At 39.9% G+C, this 20,442-nt stretch overlaps 1 protein-coding gene across 1 annotated transcript in view; it reads left to right on the top strand.

The window, feature by feature from the left end:
- ARMH3 (armadillo like helical domain containing 3) overlaps window positions 1-20,442 on the top strand; it is a 142,322-nt gene that overhangs the window by 11,592 nt on the left and 110,288 nt on the right. Inside the window, exons 4-11 of the mRNA XM_084903773.1 lie at window positions 1-147; window positions 2,691-2,798; window positions 6,550-6,642; window positions 7,424-7,498; window positions 7,620-7,706; window positions 15,049-15,105; window positions 17,743-17,786; window positions 18,817-18,877. Coding sequence (XP_084759899.1) covers window positions 1-147; window positions 2,691-2,798; window positions 6,550-6,642; window positions 7,424-7,498; window positions 7,620-7,706; window positions 15,049-15,105; window positions 17,743-17,786; window positions 18,817-18,877 — 672 coding nt within the window. The remainder of the gene's footprint in view (window positions 148-2,690; window positions 2,799-6,549; window positions 6,643-7,423; window positions 7,499-7,619; window positions 7,707-15,048; window positions 15,106-17,742; window positions 17,787-18,816; window positions 18,878-20,442) is intronic.

Raw genomic sequence — 20,442 nt, 5'->3', positions numbered from 1 at the left:
GTGAATTTAGATTACCTAGAAGGCAAACTGGAATCTCTTGATGGTGAGGAGTTAATGAAGATCAAGGACAACATTAATTGCTTATTTCAACACTGCATCCAGGCTCTAGGAGAGGAACATCCAATTCGAGTTGTCAATGCATTGCAGGTACAGGCTGGGAGACTGGGAAGTCTTGTTAATCGGAGAAAGGAATTGTAACACATCTGTTGAAACCTGAGGAACTTAGAATTGCCCTTAGGTGTGAGATTTTCATTTTTCTTTACTTCTTTAAGTAATGAAACATATATGTCATATTTGTTCAGTCATCTTCCTGATTAAACAAATTAATGCTTATAGTAGTAATCTTGTTCATTTGTATAATTTGATCTAGTGTCAAGGCAGATTGTTTGACAGAATTCTTATTATTACTTGAGGAAAGGAAGAAATAGAGAGGAAACTGAGGCGAGTTTATTTAGTGTACAGCAAAAATCAGAAGAGATTAAAAAAAAATCTTATTAATTTTTTACAGAGAGGAAGGGAGAGGGATAGAGAGCTAGAAACATCGATGATGAAAGAAACATCGACCAGCTGCCTCCTGCATATCCCCCATTGGTTGGGGATGTGCCCGCAACCAATGCATATGCCCCTGACCGGAATCGAACCTGGGACCCTTCAGTCCACAGACTGACGCTCTATCCACTGAGCCAAACTGGTTTGGCCAGAGGAGATTTTTTTTGTTGTAATCCTCACCTGAGGATATTTTTTCCATTGATTATTTTTTTTTAGAGAGAGTGGAAGGGAGAGAGGCTGGGAGGAGAGAGAGACAGAAACATTGATGAGAGAGAGACACATCTATTGGTTGCCTCCCACATGTGGGACTGGGGAATGAACCTGCAATCCAGGCATGTGTCCTTGACTGGGAATTGAACATGAGACCCTTCAGTGCATGAGTTGATGCTCTAATCATTTACCAACACCGCCAGAGCAGAGGAGATTCTTAATACAGTATTTTCTCACTAATTCAGGAGTTCATAATCTGAGGTTTCAGAGGGCCCTTGACTCCCTGAAATTATATGTAGTATTTTTTTATTTTTTATTTTAAAAAAAGTATTTTATTGATATTTTACAGAGAGGAAGGGAGAGAGAGAGAGAGCTAGAAACGTCAATGAGAGAGAAACATCGACCAGCTGCCTCTTGCACACCCTCTACCGGGGATGTGCCTGCAACCAAGGTACATGGCCTTGACTAGAATCAAACCCGGGACCCTTCAGTCCGCAGACCGACGCTCTACCACTGAGCCAAACCGGTTTCAGCTATATGTAGTATTTTATATGTGTATGTAAAATCTTTCTGGAGAGAGGGCTTTATTTTATCAGATTTTCAAAAGGGTCTGTAACTCTGAAAACATTAAGAATCTTCTTAATGCTAAGTGGCATGATCAATAGGAAGATTCATTGAAAAATTATTTCTTAGATGACTGTTATGTGCTAGCCATTGGACTCGTGGGGATACATTATAGACTTTGATAATTTCATTCAAAACTTTGTTCCTAGTGTGTAGAACAGTGCCTGGCAAATAGTACTCTATAAGTACATTTTAACTGAATGAATGATGGGCAGTTTCTAAAGTTTATTGTCCAGTAACTCCAAGGGTAGCTAGTCTAGAGCTGAGTATCTAGGTTAGTAATTGATAGATTTAGGGCAGTGATAGACAGAAAGCATAAAGGATTTTATTGAAGTTTTAATTGATTTGGTTTTAAGTTTCTAACTTACTAGTTAGATCACTTTGTGAGTCCCAGTTTTCTCATCTGTACCTCATGAGCTGATGCTCCAGAAAGGACTATGTTTATCCTGTAGCTTTGTTGACCTTTGGCACAATAAATTCCACAGTTGTAAGGGCTCATTGAAAGTTGAAAAGTGTACTTTCTGTAATCGCATGGGGGTATGAATTATAAACTGTTTTTAGTTTGGTGGAAATAAATTGACATTAAACCACTTGGTGACCAATTAAAATATAGTACATTATTGTAATAGCTGATACTTATTGAACTTTAACAACATTTGAGATACTATTATTGGAGTTTTAACAAAGTTGCAGGGATTATTCTAAGTGCTTTATGGTATTAATTCATATAGTTCTCACAACATTCCTATGAGATGGGTGCTATTATTGTTATTGCCATTTTATAGATGAGAAAAGAGGCATTGAAAGTTAACGAATTTGTCTAGACTCACACAGCTAATAAGTAGTGGAATGTAATGAATTTAAGATTTGAAGCAATTGGTTTTTATCATATAGGGACTTAAATAACTTGTAGTTGTTAAAATATTAAAAATGATAAACTATAATGTAAATACAAAATTAATTTTAATAAAAGAGCTTCATCAATTCTATAATACAAAGTCAAATTTTTTATTTTATTTTTGAATATCACTTTCCAGTCTTTGTCTCCACTGCAATTTTAAAAAAGAGGATTGCTGTAAAGCAGCAGAAAAAGAGGATAAAAATAGTTTTAGTTGCTGTTCCTCTTTTGATTTCTGGGTTTTGCACATATGAAGACTCAGCCTGAGTTTTGAAACGCAAGTATTAGAGCACTTGAATGTCAGCTGTGTGAGGAGGAGGTTCTGAGGTTGCAATGTGAGGCTACAGTTCCAGTGTCCTTCGTTTTGAGACTTCCTTTCCAGAAATAATTCTTTCTCTCATCCCTGCAGACCTTGTGTGCACTCATTCGAGGTGTACATCAAAAGAATAAGTCTACCTCTGGGTTTGACATTATCAACATGCTGATGGGCTTCGATAAGGCGGAGCTGTGCATGAAGGTGAGGCATAAGCTGAAGCTGTGCCTGTATATAGCTGCTTCTGACAGCTGTTAATGGGTACCATCTGCAGACAGTTAGTTGTACTAGAATAGTGGTCGCTAACCGGTGGTCCGCGGACCACTGGTGGTCTGTGAGGTCCGAAAGGTTGGCGACGACTGTGCTAGAAGATTTGGACTCACATAGATATAGATGATTAAATTTAGCCTTGAATTTGCATGTTTTTATTTTACAGATTTGGTTTATCTGAAGAAGGGAAAATTTGAAATTCAAATTTGAATTGAGGCATTCTTTCTCTGTAAGATAAAGACTGAGCAGCGTTTTTTTTTTTTTTAAATTAAATATATTTTATTGGTTTTTTTACAGAGAGGAAGGGAGAGGGATAGAAAGTTAGAAACATTAATGAGAGAGAAACATCAATTAGCTGTCTCTTGCACACCTCCCACTGGGGATATGCCCACAACCAAGATACATGCCCTTGACTGGAATCGAACCTGGGACCCTTTAGTCTGCAGACTGACGCTCTACCACTGAGCCATATCAGTTAGGGCCTGAGCAGCTTTTTATATGATTTATATAATATGATCATACAGTTTTTTTTTGTTTTTTTTTTATCATACAGTTTTAAAAACATGTATGAACTTAAATAAGATGTAACAAAATATGCAAGAATAACTTCAGTTTTAAACTTTAAGCTTTCTTTTTCTTTTTTTAAAATATATTTTATTGATTTTTTTACAGAAAGGAAGGGGGAGAGAGAGCTAGAAACGTCGATGAGAAAGAAACATCAACCAGCTGCCTCCTGCACACCCCCGACCGGGGATGTGCCCGCAACCAATGTACATGCCCCTGACCAGAATCGAACCTGGGACCTTTCAGTCCGCAGACCGATGCTCTACGGCTGAGCCAAACCGGTTTCGGCAAGCTTTCTTTTTCAATTTTATTTTACTAAATATATTTTTACAGATTTCAGAGCGGAACTGAGAGGGAAAGAGAGATAGAAACATCAATGATGAGAGAGAATCATTAATCGACTGCCTCTTGCATGCCCCACACTGGGGATCGAGCCCACAATCGACATGTGTCCTGACCTGGAATAGAACCATGACTTCTTAGTTCATGGGTTGATGTTCAACCACTTAACCACACCAGTCAGGCTATTTAAAAAACATAAATGGTTTGGCTCAGTGGACAGAGTGCTGGCCTGCGGACTAAAGGGTCCCAGGTTTGATTCCGGTCAAGGGCATGTGCCTGAGTTGTGGGCTCGGTTACCAGTAGGGGGCCTGCAGGAGGCAGCTGACCAATGATTCTCTCATCATTGATGTTTCTCTTCCTCTCTCTCCCTTCCTCTCTGAAATCAATAAAAATATATTTTAAAAAACATAGATGTGTGTACACATATAAACATACACACCCATATATACATACACACATATATATATTTGTTAATCCTCACATGAGGATTTTTTTTCCCATTGATTTTTAGAGCAGAAGGGAGGGGAGAGACAGAGAGAAAAATACATTGTGTGAGGAGACACATTGATTAGTTGTCTCCCTGGGGTGGGCATCAAGCTTACAACTAAGGCATGTGCCCTTGACCAGAATTGAACCCGTGACCCTTCAGTCTATGGGCTGACATTCTATCCACTGAGCCAAACCAACTAGGGCTATAAAAATATATTAAGCCCTAACGGCGTGGCTGAATGGTGTGTTAACCTATGGACCAGGAGATCATGGTCCGATTCCTGGTCAGAGCAAATGTCTGGATTGTGGGCTCGATCTCAGTGTAGGGCATGCAGGAGGCAGCTGATCAGTGATTCTCTCTCATCATTGATGTTTCTATCTCTCTCTCCCTCTCGCTTCCTCTCTGAAATCAATAAAAATATATTTAAAAATACTGTGTGCCAAAGAATCCTCATAGTGATTAGACAATTTTAAAAAGTTATGAATAGACAATTATGACTACACAAAGATTTACTACCTGGAGTCATCAATTCTTACCTGAGGATTTTTTTTGCATTGATTTTTAGAGAGTGGAAGGGAGATGGAGGAAAGAGAGAGAGAGAGAGAGAGAGAGAGAGAGAGAGAAACATCAATGTGAGAGAGACACACTAATTGGTTGAGAGAGAGAGAGAGAGAGAGAGAGAGAGAGAGGAACATCAATGTGAGAGAGATACACTAATTGGTTGCTTCCCACATGCACTCTGACCGGTCCGGGGATCTAACCTGCAAACCAGGCACTTGACCGGGTATCAAATCTGAGATGCTTCCATTTGATGGTCGAGACTCGAACCACTGAGCAATACCAGCTAGGGCTGGAGTCATTTTTAATTATAGTTTATATAGTTCATGTATATATCATAGTAAAATTCCCCATTTCTCTTTCATCCTCATCATTCTAACTACTGCCTATAAGCTACTGATTATTAAGTCTCTAACTTTAGCCTTAACATCCCTTCATGAGTCTCAGAATTGCATATGTACTCTGTAAGCACTTGTTGAATATACCCACTCCCTAAATATCTCTTGTCAACATATTTAAAATGGAACTCATTGTTTTCCCTACATCTGTTCTTCCTCATCCATTCCCTATCAGAATAGGAGCACCTGTCTTCTCAGTATCTAAAGTCAAAAACCTAGGAGTCATCCTTTACTCTCTCCTCTCTCTCATTTTTCATATCCAAATGATCACCAAGTTCAGCTAATTTTATCTCAGCTTATATTTCTCCTATCTCCCTCTCCCCCCACCCCCTTTACCAGTGTTCCCATTATCTCTCACTTGAACCATTGCAGTGATGTCTTTAAACATTCTTTGACAGACATTTGTTAGGCTCCTGTGTGTCAGGCACTGGGGATACAGAGACAAATAAGACATGGCAACTATTTTCAGAAAACTGATAGATTAGTCCTCATTTGTCTCAATTCCTTCAGGCTTACCATCTTTACTAATAAATCTGTCATCCGTACTGACACCAGAAGTATTGTATCTTACACTCATTTTTTTCTGCTTAAAACCCTTCATTAGTTTACTATTACTAACAGGATAGAGACCAAACTCTTAGTTAGCCTTATAAAACTTTCAAGACCTGCTCCCGATTTATTTCTCTAGTCTCATCTTTCATCACTGTGCCTCACTCATTGTACTTCTGTAATAACAAACTACTTGTATTCGAAGTTCATATTCAGAGCTATTTCATTCCTCATTGTCTTTGATCATGCTAATGCATGTCTAGAATTCCTTTCCTCCTCAAGTTTTAATTAATTCCTACTGATTTTTCAAAATATAACCCACCCTTGAGGAGTCCTGGTATATCAAATTATACTACAAAGCCATTCTAATAAAAACAGCCTGGTATTTGTTATTTTTAATTTATTTTTATTTTATAGTTAGCTTATTTATTGTTTTTAGTTTATATACTTATTATTTAATTTACCATTATTAAATAATTCTTAAATATTTAAAAATGTACTTCATTCTAAAATAAAGGTTTATATGAGGATGAAAGGCTACAAACATTTATTTGGTAGAATAGTAAATTTCATGCTGTTGTTACTTAAGCATTTTCTTAAATTTTGGTAGTCTTAGAAGTCTTTCTTTTCTTTGTCTAATTTTGCAAGACCTGGGCCTCAGGGTGTGATATGGTTACTTTCTTGTGTATTCATATTACCCTGTGTAATATAACCTAGAATTGGACAAAGACACAGTGCAGATATTACTTGGTATTGTTTAACATTTAACTGTTCTCTTTCTCAGAACTTGATGGAGAGTTTGGATTCATTGCTTTGTGCAGAAGGTTCTGAAAGTCTGAAGAGTTTATGTCTGAAACTTCTCCTTTGCCTCGTGACTGTAAGTCACTCATCTATGTTTCCTTGTCAAGGTATTAGTTAACAGCAGGGACAAGCTTATTTGAAAATTTGAGCCTAAAGCTAGAGAGGAAAAGAGGAAAATAAATTATGTACTTGGGCATTTCATCACTCTGTTGTTTCTGAATGTGTAGGAGTTCATTAGTTGCATGGGCTTTCGTTTCCTGGAAGTTGCACTTTGGAGTAACTGCTGTCATTTTAACATGCAGGATATGTGATATTTGTTACTTTAAGGGTACCTACCACTCCTGGAGAATTACTCTCTTCTGGATGATCAGCTTTGTCCTTCTCATTAGGTCTCATTTGGAAATAGTTTTTGTAATTCTTAATATTTTTATTTATTCTGATTTAGATTTTATAGCATGAAGCTGACCTGTAACTTCTAGTGGGAGGAGGGCAAGGTATTATTCATTTGCTTCAGGTGGTTCCTTTTCCTTGCCACTACTCAGAGACTTCTGGATCATAAACTTCTTCCTGTGCATTTGCGGATTGAAATCCAAGAAACAGTTAAGCAAATGCCTGTGTGAGGGTATGAAAGAAACAATGAGAAGTTAAAAAATTTAGGGAGTTTTAATTTGCTAATTTCCTATCCATGTAGTCTCTGTTTGGGCTCTAGTGGCTTTGAGGGAGCTTAAAAAAGGTCCAGAAAGTATATACTAGAATGTTTTAACATTTCTGTTTCTCTTAGATGCTAGCAGAGGAGATATATATGCAATATCAGAGTCTCTCAGGGTGGTCTTTAAAAAGCCTTTTATTGCACTCAGGTGACAGATAACATCAGCCAGAACACTATCCTGGAGTATGTAATGATCAACAGCATATTTGAAGCAATTTTACAGGTTGGTCAATTCCCTTGTCACCTCTTTCTCTTTTGGGTAAACTATCTCCTCAAATCTTCTCTATCTGCATTCCTAGGAACTAGGAATTAGCACTATTACACATTTCTGGTTCTTATTACAGATACTCTCCCACCCCCCAAGTCGTAGGGAGCATGGTTATGATGCTGTAGTCCTCTTGGCTTTGCTGGTGAACTACAGAAAATATGAGGTAAGTGGTTTTTAAAAAATATATATATTTTTATTGATTTCAGAGAGGAAGGGAGAGGGAGAGAAAGATAGAAACATCAATGAGAGAGAATCATGGATAGGCTGCCTCCTGCACGCTCCCCTTTGGGGACTGAGCCCACAACGCTGGCATGTGTCCTTGACTGAAATTGAACTTGGGACCCCTCAGTCCACAGGCTGATGCTCTATCCACTGAGCCAAACCAGTTAGGGCGTAAGTGACTTTTTTAATCAATAGTTGTTATCCTATATAATAAAAGCCTAATATGCTAATTTCTGGTAGTCCAGTCATTCAACCAATCACAGTATAATATGCTAATGATATGCTAAGGCCTCTCAATCATTCACTATGATGTGCACTGACCACCAGGGGGCAGATGCTCTGACAGGTAGGTGAGCTTGCTGTTGGGGTCTGGCTGATTGGGACTGAGCGAGAGATGGGCGGTCCATCCTGGGCTGGCCAACCTTCTGCATCCTGCAGGCCAGGCCAAGGAACCCCACTGGTGCATGAATTTGTGCACCGGATCTCTAGTCTTTCTATAATCTTCCTACATGTGGCTACTCCTGGAAGACTTTGCTTAATGTGGAAGACATGCTCTTGGTAAATGGTATATGGATTTATTTTTATAAGCCAAATTGTAAAAATCTTATATTAAACGCATGGGGCAGATGATATAGCAGTTTAAAGGAATTCTGTAGTGCAACTTCTAATAAAGTGAGTAAATATCCCTTAATATAGTGGTTCCCAGACCCAGCTTATCATTAAAATCACCTAGGACAGTGGTCGGCAAACTCATTAGTCAACAGAGCCAAATATCAACAGTACAACAACTGAAATTTCTTTTGAGAGCCAAATTTTTTAAACTTAAACTTCTTCTAACACCACTTCTTCAAAATAGACTCGCCCAGGCCATGGTATTTTGTGGAAGAGCCACAGTGAAGGGCCGAAGAGCCGCATGTGGCCCTCGAGCTGCAGTTTGCTGACCACGGGCCTAGGAACTTTTATTTTATATTTATTTTTTTTTAAAATATATTTTTTATTTATTTTGTACAGAGAGGAGGGGAGAGAGATAGAGAGCTAGAAACATCGATGAGAGAGAATCATCGATCAGCCGCCCCTTGCACACCCCCCACTGGGGACATGCCCGCAACCATTGTACATGCCCTTGACCGGAATTGAACCCGGGACCCCTCAGTCCCCAAGCCGAAGCTCTATCCATTGAGCCAAACCAGTCTCGGCGGGCCTAGGAACTTTTAAAAAAAGAATGTCCAGGTTTTATTCTCAACACACTGAATCAGAATCTCTTGGGGGTGGGACCTGGGAATCTTTTATTTATTTATTATTATTTTTTTCTTTTTTCTTTTTTTTAAATCAATCTTTATTGTTCATATTATTACAAAGGTTCCTCATTTCTTACCCCCTCCACCAGGTTCTCACCCCACCCTCTGCCCTTTCCCCACCCCCCCATTGTCCTCATCCATAGGTGCAGTTTATGTTCAGTCTCTTCCTGCATCCACCACTCCCCTTTTCCCCGAGAATTGTCAGTCCACTCCCCTCCCGTATCTGGGAATCTTTTTTTAAAGATCACTATTGACTATGATGATTTGCCAGGATTGGAAACACTGACCTAATGCATCTGTTTTGAAAGATTGGACTTTCATATGTTGGATTTACATAATGCACTCCATTTGTAAAAGTATCACTGTTGGTCTGGGAATTCTGATTTTTTTTAATCCTCACTGAGGAGTGAGGATATTTTTTCCATTGGTTTTTAGAGAGAGTGGAAGAGAGGGGAGAGGGGAAGAGAGAGAGAGAGAGAAAAAAACATTGACTCAAGAGAGACATACTGTAGCTATCAGTTTCCTCCCGCTCTGAGCCCTGATCTAGGCTGGGGAATGAACCCAAAACTGAGGTATGCACCCTTAACCAGGAGTGAACCTGTGACTCTTGGGTCCATGCACCAACACTGCAATCACTGAGCAAAACCAGCCAGGGCTCTTTCTCATTTTAATGGAAATTGGAGTCAGAGCCTTATTCATGTTAATGCTGGAGTTCTTTTTGCCCCTGAATTAATTGGGGACAGATTTATAGGTTTTCTAGATGAAGAGCAGAACTCAGAGTTCTACTTGGATTGGTTGGTGTGTCTGCTTGATTCCCCTCAAAGGGCAGAAAATGTCATTTTGAGAAGAGCAGAGGCCACACTGGGGATAGCTTTGGACTAATAAGGAGCATTTAGCCTTCAATCCTGGACACTAGGAGTATTTTTCTAAACCCAGAAGTCAGAAAGTGCCTTGAGGCAACCTGACTTTCTTCACTGAGTAAGTAGCAGTGCTATGAGAAGTGGGCCAGCTGGAGGGAGGATTATCATTTCTGAACTTGTGGACCTTCACTTAGTGATGTTTGATAAGATTCCTAGTCAGGTCAACAATGATGAGTAACAAAACCTGGAGGTTATTCTTACATGGAGGGATATGGAAGGAGGGAAGGCCATGAGAAAGGAACACTTAAAGAGGAATTGGAATATGTGGAGCAATGTTAATGTCCTATAAAACCCAGGAGCTGAACATTTTCATTATCTTGGAGGAATTGACGGATGGTGTTTAAAGCGACTAATAAATATGTAATTTATCACCAAAACCTGTTTTACTGGTATCTGGAGGGGTTGGCGTGGCAGCCATTTTGATCTCTGTCATGTATAATATCCTCTGGGGCCTTATAACAACTGCAAGAAAAATAGCTGAGATAGTTAAAGAGAGTTGAGTTACATGTGATAGGAAAGCACCATCATCAGTAATGAGTATTTTTTGAACATTCTTCTGGATGCAGGCCGCTCTGTGGCAGTGTCTTGGCTTTTCTGAATGTGAACTGAAAGCTGGCTCAGCCCAGTAGGGCTCTCTGAAATGTCAGCCTGAAAAATTGGACATGACCAAGGAACTGGAGAAAATCATATTTCTGGAGAGAGGCATGCATCTTTAGTCTGTCAGAAGCCCCAGAAGAATTAATATACTAGGCAAGGTCAAGCTGGTGGGCATAATTTATCTAGGCTTTGCAGCTTTTGATATAAGTCACTCACCAGAAACCATTAAGGAAGCCTGGTGACCAGGGAGGAGGCAGGTTTTTGAAGAAACATGAGGAATTCCAAATGAATGTAGCAAAACCAAGAGTTGGTGAATTTTTTTTAAAGTATATATTTTATTGATTTTTTTACAGAGAGGAAGGGAGAGAAATAGAGTCAGAAACATCGATGAGAGAGAAACATCGATTAGCTGCCTCCTGCACACCCCCCACTGGGGATGTGCCCGCAATCAAGGCACATGCCCTTGACCGGAATCGAATCTGGGACACTTCAGTCCGCTCTATCCACTGAGCCAAACCGGCAAAAGTTGATGAAATTTTATACAAACTAGTACAAGAGGGTATGTGCTGTGGAGAATCAATCCAGTGACCAATGCAGTAATTTGTAAGCTTTCTAGAAAGGTACAGAGGGCACCAGAGTGGCTGGGTGCCCAGCTAAACACAAAGAAAGCAAATAAGGTGTTGGACTTAAGGAATGGAAGTAATAGAAAAGATAGGAACGATGTCATGTAGTAAATGTAAAAGATAGTTCTTCCTCACCTCAAGTAATGCATTCCATTTTAGTCATTTTATTTAAAGAGGTAGAGGAGGCAATAACAACAAAAAAGGCCTAAGGTAGTGCAATGGAAAATGGTAAGAATGGAATGACTTATTTAGATCAAATGAAAGTTAGGACTCTATGAGAGGAACCTCATGATGCCTCACTGAATTTGTAATTCTGTTTTGTGGCTGAAAAATAGATTGCCTCTAGTTTTAAACCGTGACCAGCACAATAGGTACATAGTGCTAAGGAGAATCAGTATCTGGAGAACAGAATTTTTATTTATTTATTTATTTATTTAATATATTTTATTGATCTTTTACAGAGAGGAAGAGAGAGGGATAGAGAGTTAGAAACATCGATGAGAGAGAATCATCGATTAGCTGCCTCTTGCACACCCCCTACTGGGGATGTGCCAGCAACCAAGGTACATGCCCTTGACTGGAATCGAACCTGGGACCTTTCAGTCCCCAGGCCTACGCTCTATCCACTGAGCCAAACCAGTCCCGGCTGGAGAACAGAATTTTTCACAGCATTAATATCCTGGCCTTCTAGGTTGGCCACATCTCCTGAGATGAAGTGACTCACTCTCCAACTGTTGCCTATTGAACATGACATTTTCCAGAAATTACAAAATTGTTTATTATGTCCAATTGCAACTTGTTTCTCTCCCTCCCTCTCTCTTCCTCCCTCCCTCTTTTTCTCTCTTCCTTCCCTAAAGAGCTTCCTTTGGATATGATAAAAATGTCAAAGGAGGAAAAAAATATGGTTACCAATCATTGAGCCCTTACCATATGCCAGATACTATGCTAAAGATTTTTCATGTCTTCATTTAAGTCTCATAGCAACTCCAAGGAAGAAATATAATTCCCATTTTACAGTTGAGGAAATTGAGCTTCTATTAATTGGTGTGCTTTTCACAGTTAATAAGTAGAGAAGCTAGAACTCAAACCCTTGCTTTTAGCCACCTGGCCTTTCCCCCAACTGCTGCAAAAGCACAGACTGTTCTTGGTAATCAGATGATCCTTATTATTACCTGTACAGTGTACTTTTTGGAAGATGAGTGACTAGGACTTTCAAAAATTATGCTAAGATAAACTGATGAACAAAAACAGATCCAGAGACAGAGAAGCATCAATCAGACCATCAAACCTTAGAGGGAAGGTAGGGGAAAGTGGGGGTTAAGGGGAGAGATCAACCAAAAGACTTGTATGCATGCATATAAGCCTAACCAATGGACACAGATAACAGGGGGGTGAGGGCATGAGTGGGGGGGGGGGAGGTAATGGGGGAATAAGGACACATATGTAATACCTTAATCAATAAGGAAATTAAAAAAAAATAAAACTCCACCTTTATGGTGAAAAGAAGAAAAGAAGTGCTGAGAGAGATGCAAATCAAAACAACAATGCGGTATCATCTCACACCTGTCAGAATGGCCAACATCAACAAATCAACAAACGACAAGTGTTGGCGAGGTTGTGGAGAAAAAGGAACCCTCGTGCACTGCTGGTGGGAATGCAGACTGGTGCAACCACTGTGGAGAACAGCGTGGAGCTTCCTCAAAAAACTGAAAATGGAACTCCCATTTGACCCAGTGATCCCACTCCTAGGAATATATCCCAAGAAACTAGAAACACCAATCAGAAAGGATATATGCACCCCTATGTTCATAGCAGCACAATCTACAATAGCTAGAATTTGGAAACAGCCTAGGTGCCCATCAGCAGATGATTGGATCCACAAACTATGGTACATTTATACAATGGAATACTATTATGCTGCCATAAAAAAGAAGAAATTCTCATCATTTGCAGCAACCTGGATGGAATTGAAGAACATCATGCTGAGTGAAATAAGCCAGGCAATGAAAGAGAAACACCACATGACCTCACTTATTTATGGATGATAAAGAACATTATAAACTGAAGAACCAAAAAATAGATATAGAGACAGTAAAACATCAAATTACAGCGGGGAGGTTAGGGAGATCTGGGGGAGATAAGAGATCAACCAAAGGACTTGTATACATGCATATAAGTACAACCAATGGACACAAAACTCTGGGGAGGGAGGGCATGTATGGGAGGGGGGCAATGGTATATGTACAAAGATAATAATTTAATAAAAAATAAAATAAAAAATAAAGCATTAACATCAGGAAAAAAAAAAAAAGTGCTGACTAGAGCCTCAGCAGCCATCTTGCAACCATGGGGAGATAAACTGAGGAAAAGGCCAACATATTGAAAATAACAAAACAGAAAGTTGGGGTCTTGATATCGTTGTGGAACCACTAAATTAACACTGAAACTGCCTGCCTTCTAGGCTTTCATTTTTTGAGATAATAAATCCCTCCTTATGTAAAAGAAAAAAAATGCTAAGAAACTGGTCGTTTTCTTCTGGTGGTGTTCTAATCATGGTGGCATCTCTAAGTCAGCCTATTGCTGATTTTTTTTTTTAAAAGCATCCACTGGCATTGGACCTTATCTGAAATCTGTAGCACTGGCAGAATTTGACTATTGATTATAGGAAGACATGTTGAGAGTTTTCCTCTGTTACATCAACTAACAAATGGAATGGGATTTGCCTTCTTGGGTTGTGTTGCAGAAAACCTTATAAACATTTGGCTGTTAAGAAAGCAAAGCTGTCTCTTTCTCCATTCCCAACTGACATTCGAAAGATGCCCTCAGAAACTTGACTAAATAAGGTCTTTGTGGGGGGTTAGCCTTTTAGTTGGGTTTCTAAGTTTCTCTGTAATGAGTTTTCTTGGTGGCTGTAAAAACTGCCAATCTGAGAACTATTGTTCCTTGCTTGCCTTGGGTTAGAATTGGTGCCTGATCTACATGAGATCTTTCCTCACATCCCATGGGTGGGATGTTTTCAAGGTGAGCAGGTCATTGGTTCTCATCTCACCAGTAGGAGATGGCCCCACTGCTTAATGAGTTTAAATATATGTTCATTTCCATATGCTGCCCAGCTGAGATTGGGTCTGGGAAAACTCAGGAAATCTTCCAGTGCTATAAGAGATGGGACAGTCATTAAATCCCAGTGTCCTGACCAGATTGTAGTTTGGGTAATTACATCCCTTTTTTCCCCTGTTCCCCTGCAGTGTTATTTGGGTATCAGATCCACAAATGGCCTCTCTGGCTGTTAAGCAGCTGCCACTTTCCACCCCCCAGGTGGCTTTGTTTTACGGGTGGGTGAATCAGTCCTTGCATATTGTTTGTGGAATGGTTAGGGGCCTTTGGGATGAGAATGTAAGTTAGCAACTTACAAATTTGTGCCTTATGGCAAAGAAGCTTTTATGTGCCCCGAAAGACAGTTGTCCCTATGGACTCAGTAAATTATTGGCAGGATAGGACAGAGGGAGTTTTGTGGAGTGTTCACTTACTTTTTAGAAACATACGAAGGAAAGATGGGCGAAGTGCCAGATGTAGGCATGAGCTGATTTCAGCCCAGAGGAAAAGAACAGAGTTTGTGTGTGAGCAGGTGTATGCATGTGTGTGCATGTTTGTGCATGGTGACTGTCCATGCACATTGAGAGATTTATTGGAAATGGGGGAGTCAGCTTATAAGATGGGTTGGGTGTGGATAGTAGGAGCATTGCTGTGGAGAGAGGGCCTGATACCTGCATTTTATTAACACCTTATTAAATAATGGGTTTTTAAGTAGGTCACAGTCACCTTGAGTCTTCTCTCTTCTTTAATAGTCTGTGAATCCTTATATTGTGAAGCTATCTATTGTGGATGACGAGGCCACGCTCAATGTGAGTATCTGGATCTTTGTATATTGTTTTAATTGCTTGCATTCAATAAACTTACTTGCAGTGGATATTTAGAGAGCAGAGGGCTTCTGTGTTAATTTCATCTGGCTATAAAGAGGGACTTTGTGTTTCTTTTAGAGCATTAGTGCAACTATCTTATTGTATTCTATCTTCTCATCATGGAAGAAAGATTTGAAGGGACATTTGCTTGCTAATCATGATTAAATATTTTATTATATTTCATGTTATAGTGTGCTGAGGTTGACTATCCTACAAAGTCTAGTAAGTTACATTTCCAAGGATAAGAAGACTTAAATGATATATCAAAATACTATGCTGTCACTTTAAATAGCTTACAATTTTATATGTCAACCAGAGGCGGGGGGGGGGGGGGGGGGGAGGAGCGGTGCCCGTGTGGTCCCTTCAGCCCAGCCTGTACACCCTCCAATCCGGGACCCCTCCCTCCTGGGGATCGGGCCTATACCGACAGTCGGACATCCCTTTCACAGTCCAGGACTGCTGGCTCCTAACTGTTTGCCTGCCTTCCTGATCGCTCCTAACTGCCCCCCCCACAAGCCTGGTCACCCATAATGCCTGCCCTCCCGCTGGCCTGGTCACCCCTTACTGCCCCCCCTGCCAGCCTGGTCACCCCATGGAGCCTGCTGTTCAGTCGTTTGGTCATCCCTTGTTAACCTCCCTGGTAGCCTTGTTGCCCCAGCAGCCTGTTGTTTGGTCATGATGGCCCCTGGCTTTTTATATATATGGATTATACCTCAAGAAAGCTGGGGAGAAAAGGAGGCTTAAGTGACTAACCAATCAGAAATTCCTTTTTGTACAACTATCCAGATGGTATTTATAGATTGACGTGGTGAAGCTGAAACATGGATGATGGTATATATATGTTGCAATATGTCCTTGAAAGTTTGGGAAATAACATCTGATCTCTGAATATAGGGAGGAGGAAGATGACCAGGTGCCTGGCTTTATTCTCTTTCCATCTTGCCCTCTTCGTTCTTCTAATTTCCCTTATGAATAGAAGTACCCATTATTCATCTTGTGGCCTTAATTGATCTTTGTGTTGTGTTTAATAGATACTAGAGGGAAAGTTGATAAGTCACTTTAATTTTTATTAGATCTTCTTATCATACTCCTGTGGCTGGAAGAGTGGCTTGTCTAAATGCACCTTCATTTAGCATGGGACTCATTGTCACTTTTACCAGTATTGTGGTTGTTTTAGAAACATATGAGAATTGTCTTTTGTTTGCAACTTCTAACTCAGTCTTCTCTTTTGAAGTGAAAATGATCCCAGCGAAATTGTCAGTGATTTGAGCTGGTCTGTTTTACCCCTGGTACACTGTTAAGTAACATTAAGATAATTAGATCAGAAAAATCCCTTCAAAGATGTGCCTTTATTTATTTATTTATTTATTTTTATTTAAAATTTTTTTATCAGCACAGAAGTCTTTTTTATTTTTTCCTACTTATCATGCCATGAATTCATAGGGAATGGGTTCCAGCAGCTCAGGCTCCTTTCCATTGGTTCTCACAAAGTGTGCTTCTCTGGGTGGAGTAGGCTGATGCTTCAGTTGAACCCAAGCACCTTTCTCTTTGGTTTCCTTCTTTTTCTGATCATTTTCCTTCACACGTTTCAGGAAGCTATCTCGGCTCTTAAAGTGCTTAATATGCTCAATACGTACATTAATTCTCTTGGCAAGAATCTTGCCCATAACTTGCTTGTTCACAATAATGCCCAGTGCATGCTGGGTGATATTGTAGACTCTTCTAGTTTTGCCACAGTAACATTTGTGGGCATTCCTTTTTGAACAGTGTCCTATCTCTTGATGTCCACAATATCACCTTTATTGTAGATTCACATGTATGTGGCCAAAGGAATAACTCCATGTTTTCTTTTCTTTTTTAAAAAAATATGTTTTATTGATTTTTTACAGAGAGGGATAGAGAGTTAGAAACATTGGTGAGAGAGAAACATCAATCAACTGCCGCTTGCACACCCACTACTGGGGATGTGCCCCCCAACCAAGGTACATGGCCTTGACCGGAATCGAACCCGGGACCTTTCAGTCCGCAGGCCGACGCTCTATCCACTGAGCCAAACCGGTTTCGGCTAACTCCATGTTTTCTAAAAGGCCTAGAGAACATATAGCAGGTGCCTCTCCTCTTTCTCTTTGTGTTAGTCATTTTGGTGAACTACTGGAAGGTGGCGGTTCTGGTCAAAAGGCAAAGTTCTTTAAAAAAAAAAGTTTTTATTGATTTTATAGAGAGAGGAGAAAGGGGAGGGATAGAGAAATAGAAATATCGATGAGAGAGAAACATTACTTGGCTGCCTTCTACATGCCCCCTACTGGGATGGAGCCCACAACCCGGGCATGTGCCCTGACTGGGAATTGAACTGGTGACCTTTTGGTTCATGGGTCGATGCTCAACCACTTAGCCAACCCAGCTGGGCCAAAGAAGTTGCTTTTGATGCTTTGGCAATGCCTCTCAGAATTTCTGTCCTTGTTGCCTACTTTCAGGTAGAACTTCTTGGGCTTGGACCATGGTGGTGTGATTAGTGTTTCCCTGGCGTCATCATAGCATCACTGCCAGAACCTTATTTCACCTATTCTTTTTCCTTTCCAGGGAATGGGGCTTGTGATTGCTCAGGCTTTATCTGAGTACAACAGGTAAGTCTACCTTTCCAGGAGGAAAGGGAAACAGGTTTGTTCGAGTTCTTGGATGAACTTACCTTGCCTATGCTAGAAGTATTCAGAGGAGCAGCTGCTGGCAGAGGTGTTTGCTCTAGCTTGGCTGGATGGCTTTAGCAGGGGTTGTTTGTAACACCAAGGGAGAAGCCATCAGGCTGGTCCATTGTTTCTATAAATAAGTAGGCACATTCTTTGCAGCTTTTAGCATTTTATCTCAGAGCATTTTAACTAGTATTTCAGCCACAAGCAGGCTCTTCCATTTAGCCCAGTGTATCACACAAACATCATTTTCTAAGTAAAAAAGGTTGTGAAACACTCCTTTTTTTGTATGCTTAAAAATATAAAAGGAGGAAACATTGCATTAGGTTTCCAGATGCTTCTTTTTCATCAGGAATCAACTGCAGTTTCCTGGAGTCCCTGTCTCTTCTGTGGGCTCACTTCAGGAATGCTTTTCCTCCAGCTGTGGATGCAGAAGTAGCGGATATTCAGTGAATGGGAACCAGAAGTGTCCCCAGTCTTCACAAGGGCCAGGCAGGATCTGTCTTGCTTCTTTCCATACTTTCCTCATACACAATTGGGTGTTAGAATTTAAAATTGGTCTCATCTCCACAAATAGTTTAGCTCACAGATTTCTTTCGTCCTCTTCCTTCAAAACAAACACGATATTCACTATTGCAGCCTTGAAGTAATTTCACTGTCACACTTTTCAAGTAATAGTCTGTTTGAGAAATAACTGGATCAGCCATATGTTAGAGTAGTTTCACACTTTTGCAGCTTGCTTTCTAAGTCTCTACCAAAGTAGCCAGGCATTTTGGTAACACACTACCTCAGGAGCAGATGGGTGCCTTTTAGCTTGCAGGAGAAGCTGCAGTGACTACATTGTCATAGTGCTTTTATTTTCTGGAATCAGTGAATTCTATGAGTGTCCTGCCCTGATTGCCTAGAATGCTAAGGACAAAGACATCCTTGATAGATAATACTCAAGTTGAATTTAGTTATTTTTCTTTAGGCAGTATAAAGACAAGGAAGAAGAACACCAGAGCGGTTTTTTCTCTGCTTTAACAAACATGGTAAGTCCTACTTATTTTTTCTCTCCCACTCAGAAATGTAAGAGGTCTGTAGGGGTAGACAAATCTGGACTCAGAAGTTTGAGGTGATGGCATGATGAGGGGAGAGAGAGGTCTACTTAGAGCAGATTATTTTGAGAGCTGTATCTCTTAGTGATTTCCAAACTGAAGTAAGGAGAAAGAAGAACTTTGATTTCTCTGAGTTAGATTTTTTTCAAATTAATTAATTTAGTTTTTAAGGCTACAATAAAGGTACATCTTAAGCCAGACTTCTGCTTTCTAAAAAGTTGGCTTTGTTTGAGGACCAACCCTATGGATTATAGAATAGGAGGGTTTAGATCCGAATATAACCCTGAGTGCTCCTTGGCTGTCTGCTGTGGCCACTTGTTTCCACAGAGCTGTTCCTGGAATCGAGGGATTGGTGCAGTGGACCTGAGCCACCCGTCTAAAGGCTTAATGGGCTGTGAGGTTCATGGTCTAAGAAAGTTATTGGTCTACTTTACAAGACTGCTGAGCTAGGTTTCTCAGCTTTGGCATCATAGGCATTTTGGGCCAGGTAATCTGTGACTAATTTTTAAGAAATAAACTAGCAGGTATTAGACTCTAGGCAGATTCAGAAAGTCTTCTTGGGCATTAGTAGTCAAATAATCAGTCCTAGGGCAAGACAATCTAAATTTTTTTTTTTATTGATTGATTTTAGAGAGAGAAGGAAACATAGTTTTGTGGTTCCATTTATTTATGCATTCATTGATTGATTCTTTTCTTTTCTTTTCTTTTTTTTTTTTTTTTTTTTTTTACAATTTTTTATTATTGAAAGTATTACATAGATCCTCCTTCTCCCCCCAACCCCCATTGGTTGTTTCTTATAATGTGCCTTGACTGTGGGTCAAACCCACAACCTTGGTATATCAGGATGATGCTCTAACCAACTGAGTTAGCTGGTTAAGGCCTAGGGCAAGACAGTTTTGAGTTCATTGCAAGAAACAGTCATCCCTCTATCCCCCAAAAGTCAATCCTCCCCACCCCAAATGCCTATGCTCTTCTTCTTTCTTAGAATCTACACTCAGGAAGGACTTGACATACTCTTTAACTCTGAAACATCAATAACTAAAGTCTCTCAGAGGTCAGAGCACTATGGGGGCTGTATTTGGTTAAATGACTTAGATATAATTATATTGTTCTCAAGGATATTTGCCATTTCGTCAAGAAGAAAAAGTTTTGTAACAAACAAATGAAGCTCCAGCTGCATAGTTTTGTATTGTACATTAGTAAACAGGTAGAATGGTATTTTTAGAGGGATGGGCATATTTCTCATTGCTTCTGATAATCACACATACTAGAGGCAATATATATTCATTCAGCTTTCCTGCCTAGAACACAAACTAAAAATTTTGTGATCTGATAAATGGACAATGGATTTCACACAGACAGTTCTGGTCTGAAACTCAAATATGGAGTTCTGGTCTGAAACTCAATCATTTCCAAATGATTGGAAAAAGAAGGAAGCTGAAAATGGCTCTATGTTGGATGAAATTAGCTTACTTTCTGTGATGTTCTTTATGAATTAG

The sequence above is a fragment of the Pipistrellus hanaki genome (genome assembly GCF_964339955.1).
Source record: "Pipistrellus hanaki genome assembly, chromosome: 14".
NCBI lineage: Eukaryota > Metazoa > Chordata > Mammalia > Chiroptera > Vespertilionidae > Pipistrellus > Pipistrellus hanaki.
This window is presented reverse-complemented; position numbering and strand designations above follow the sequence as displayed.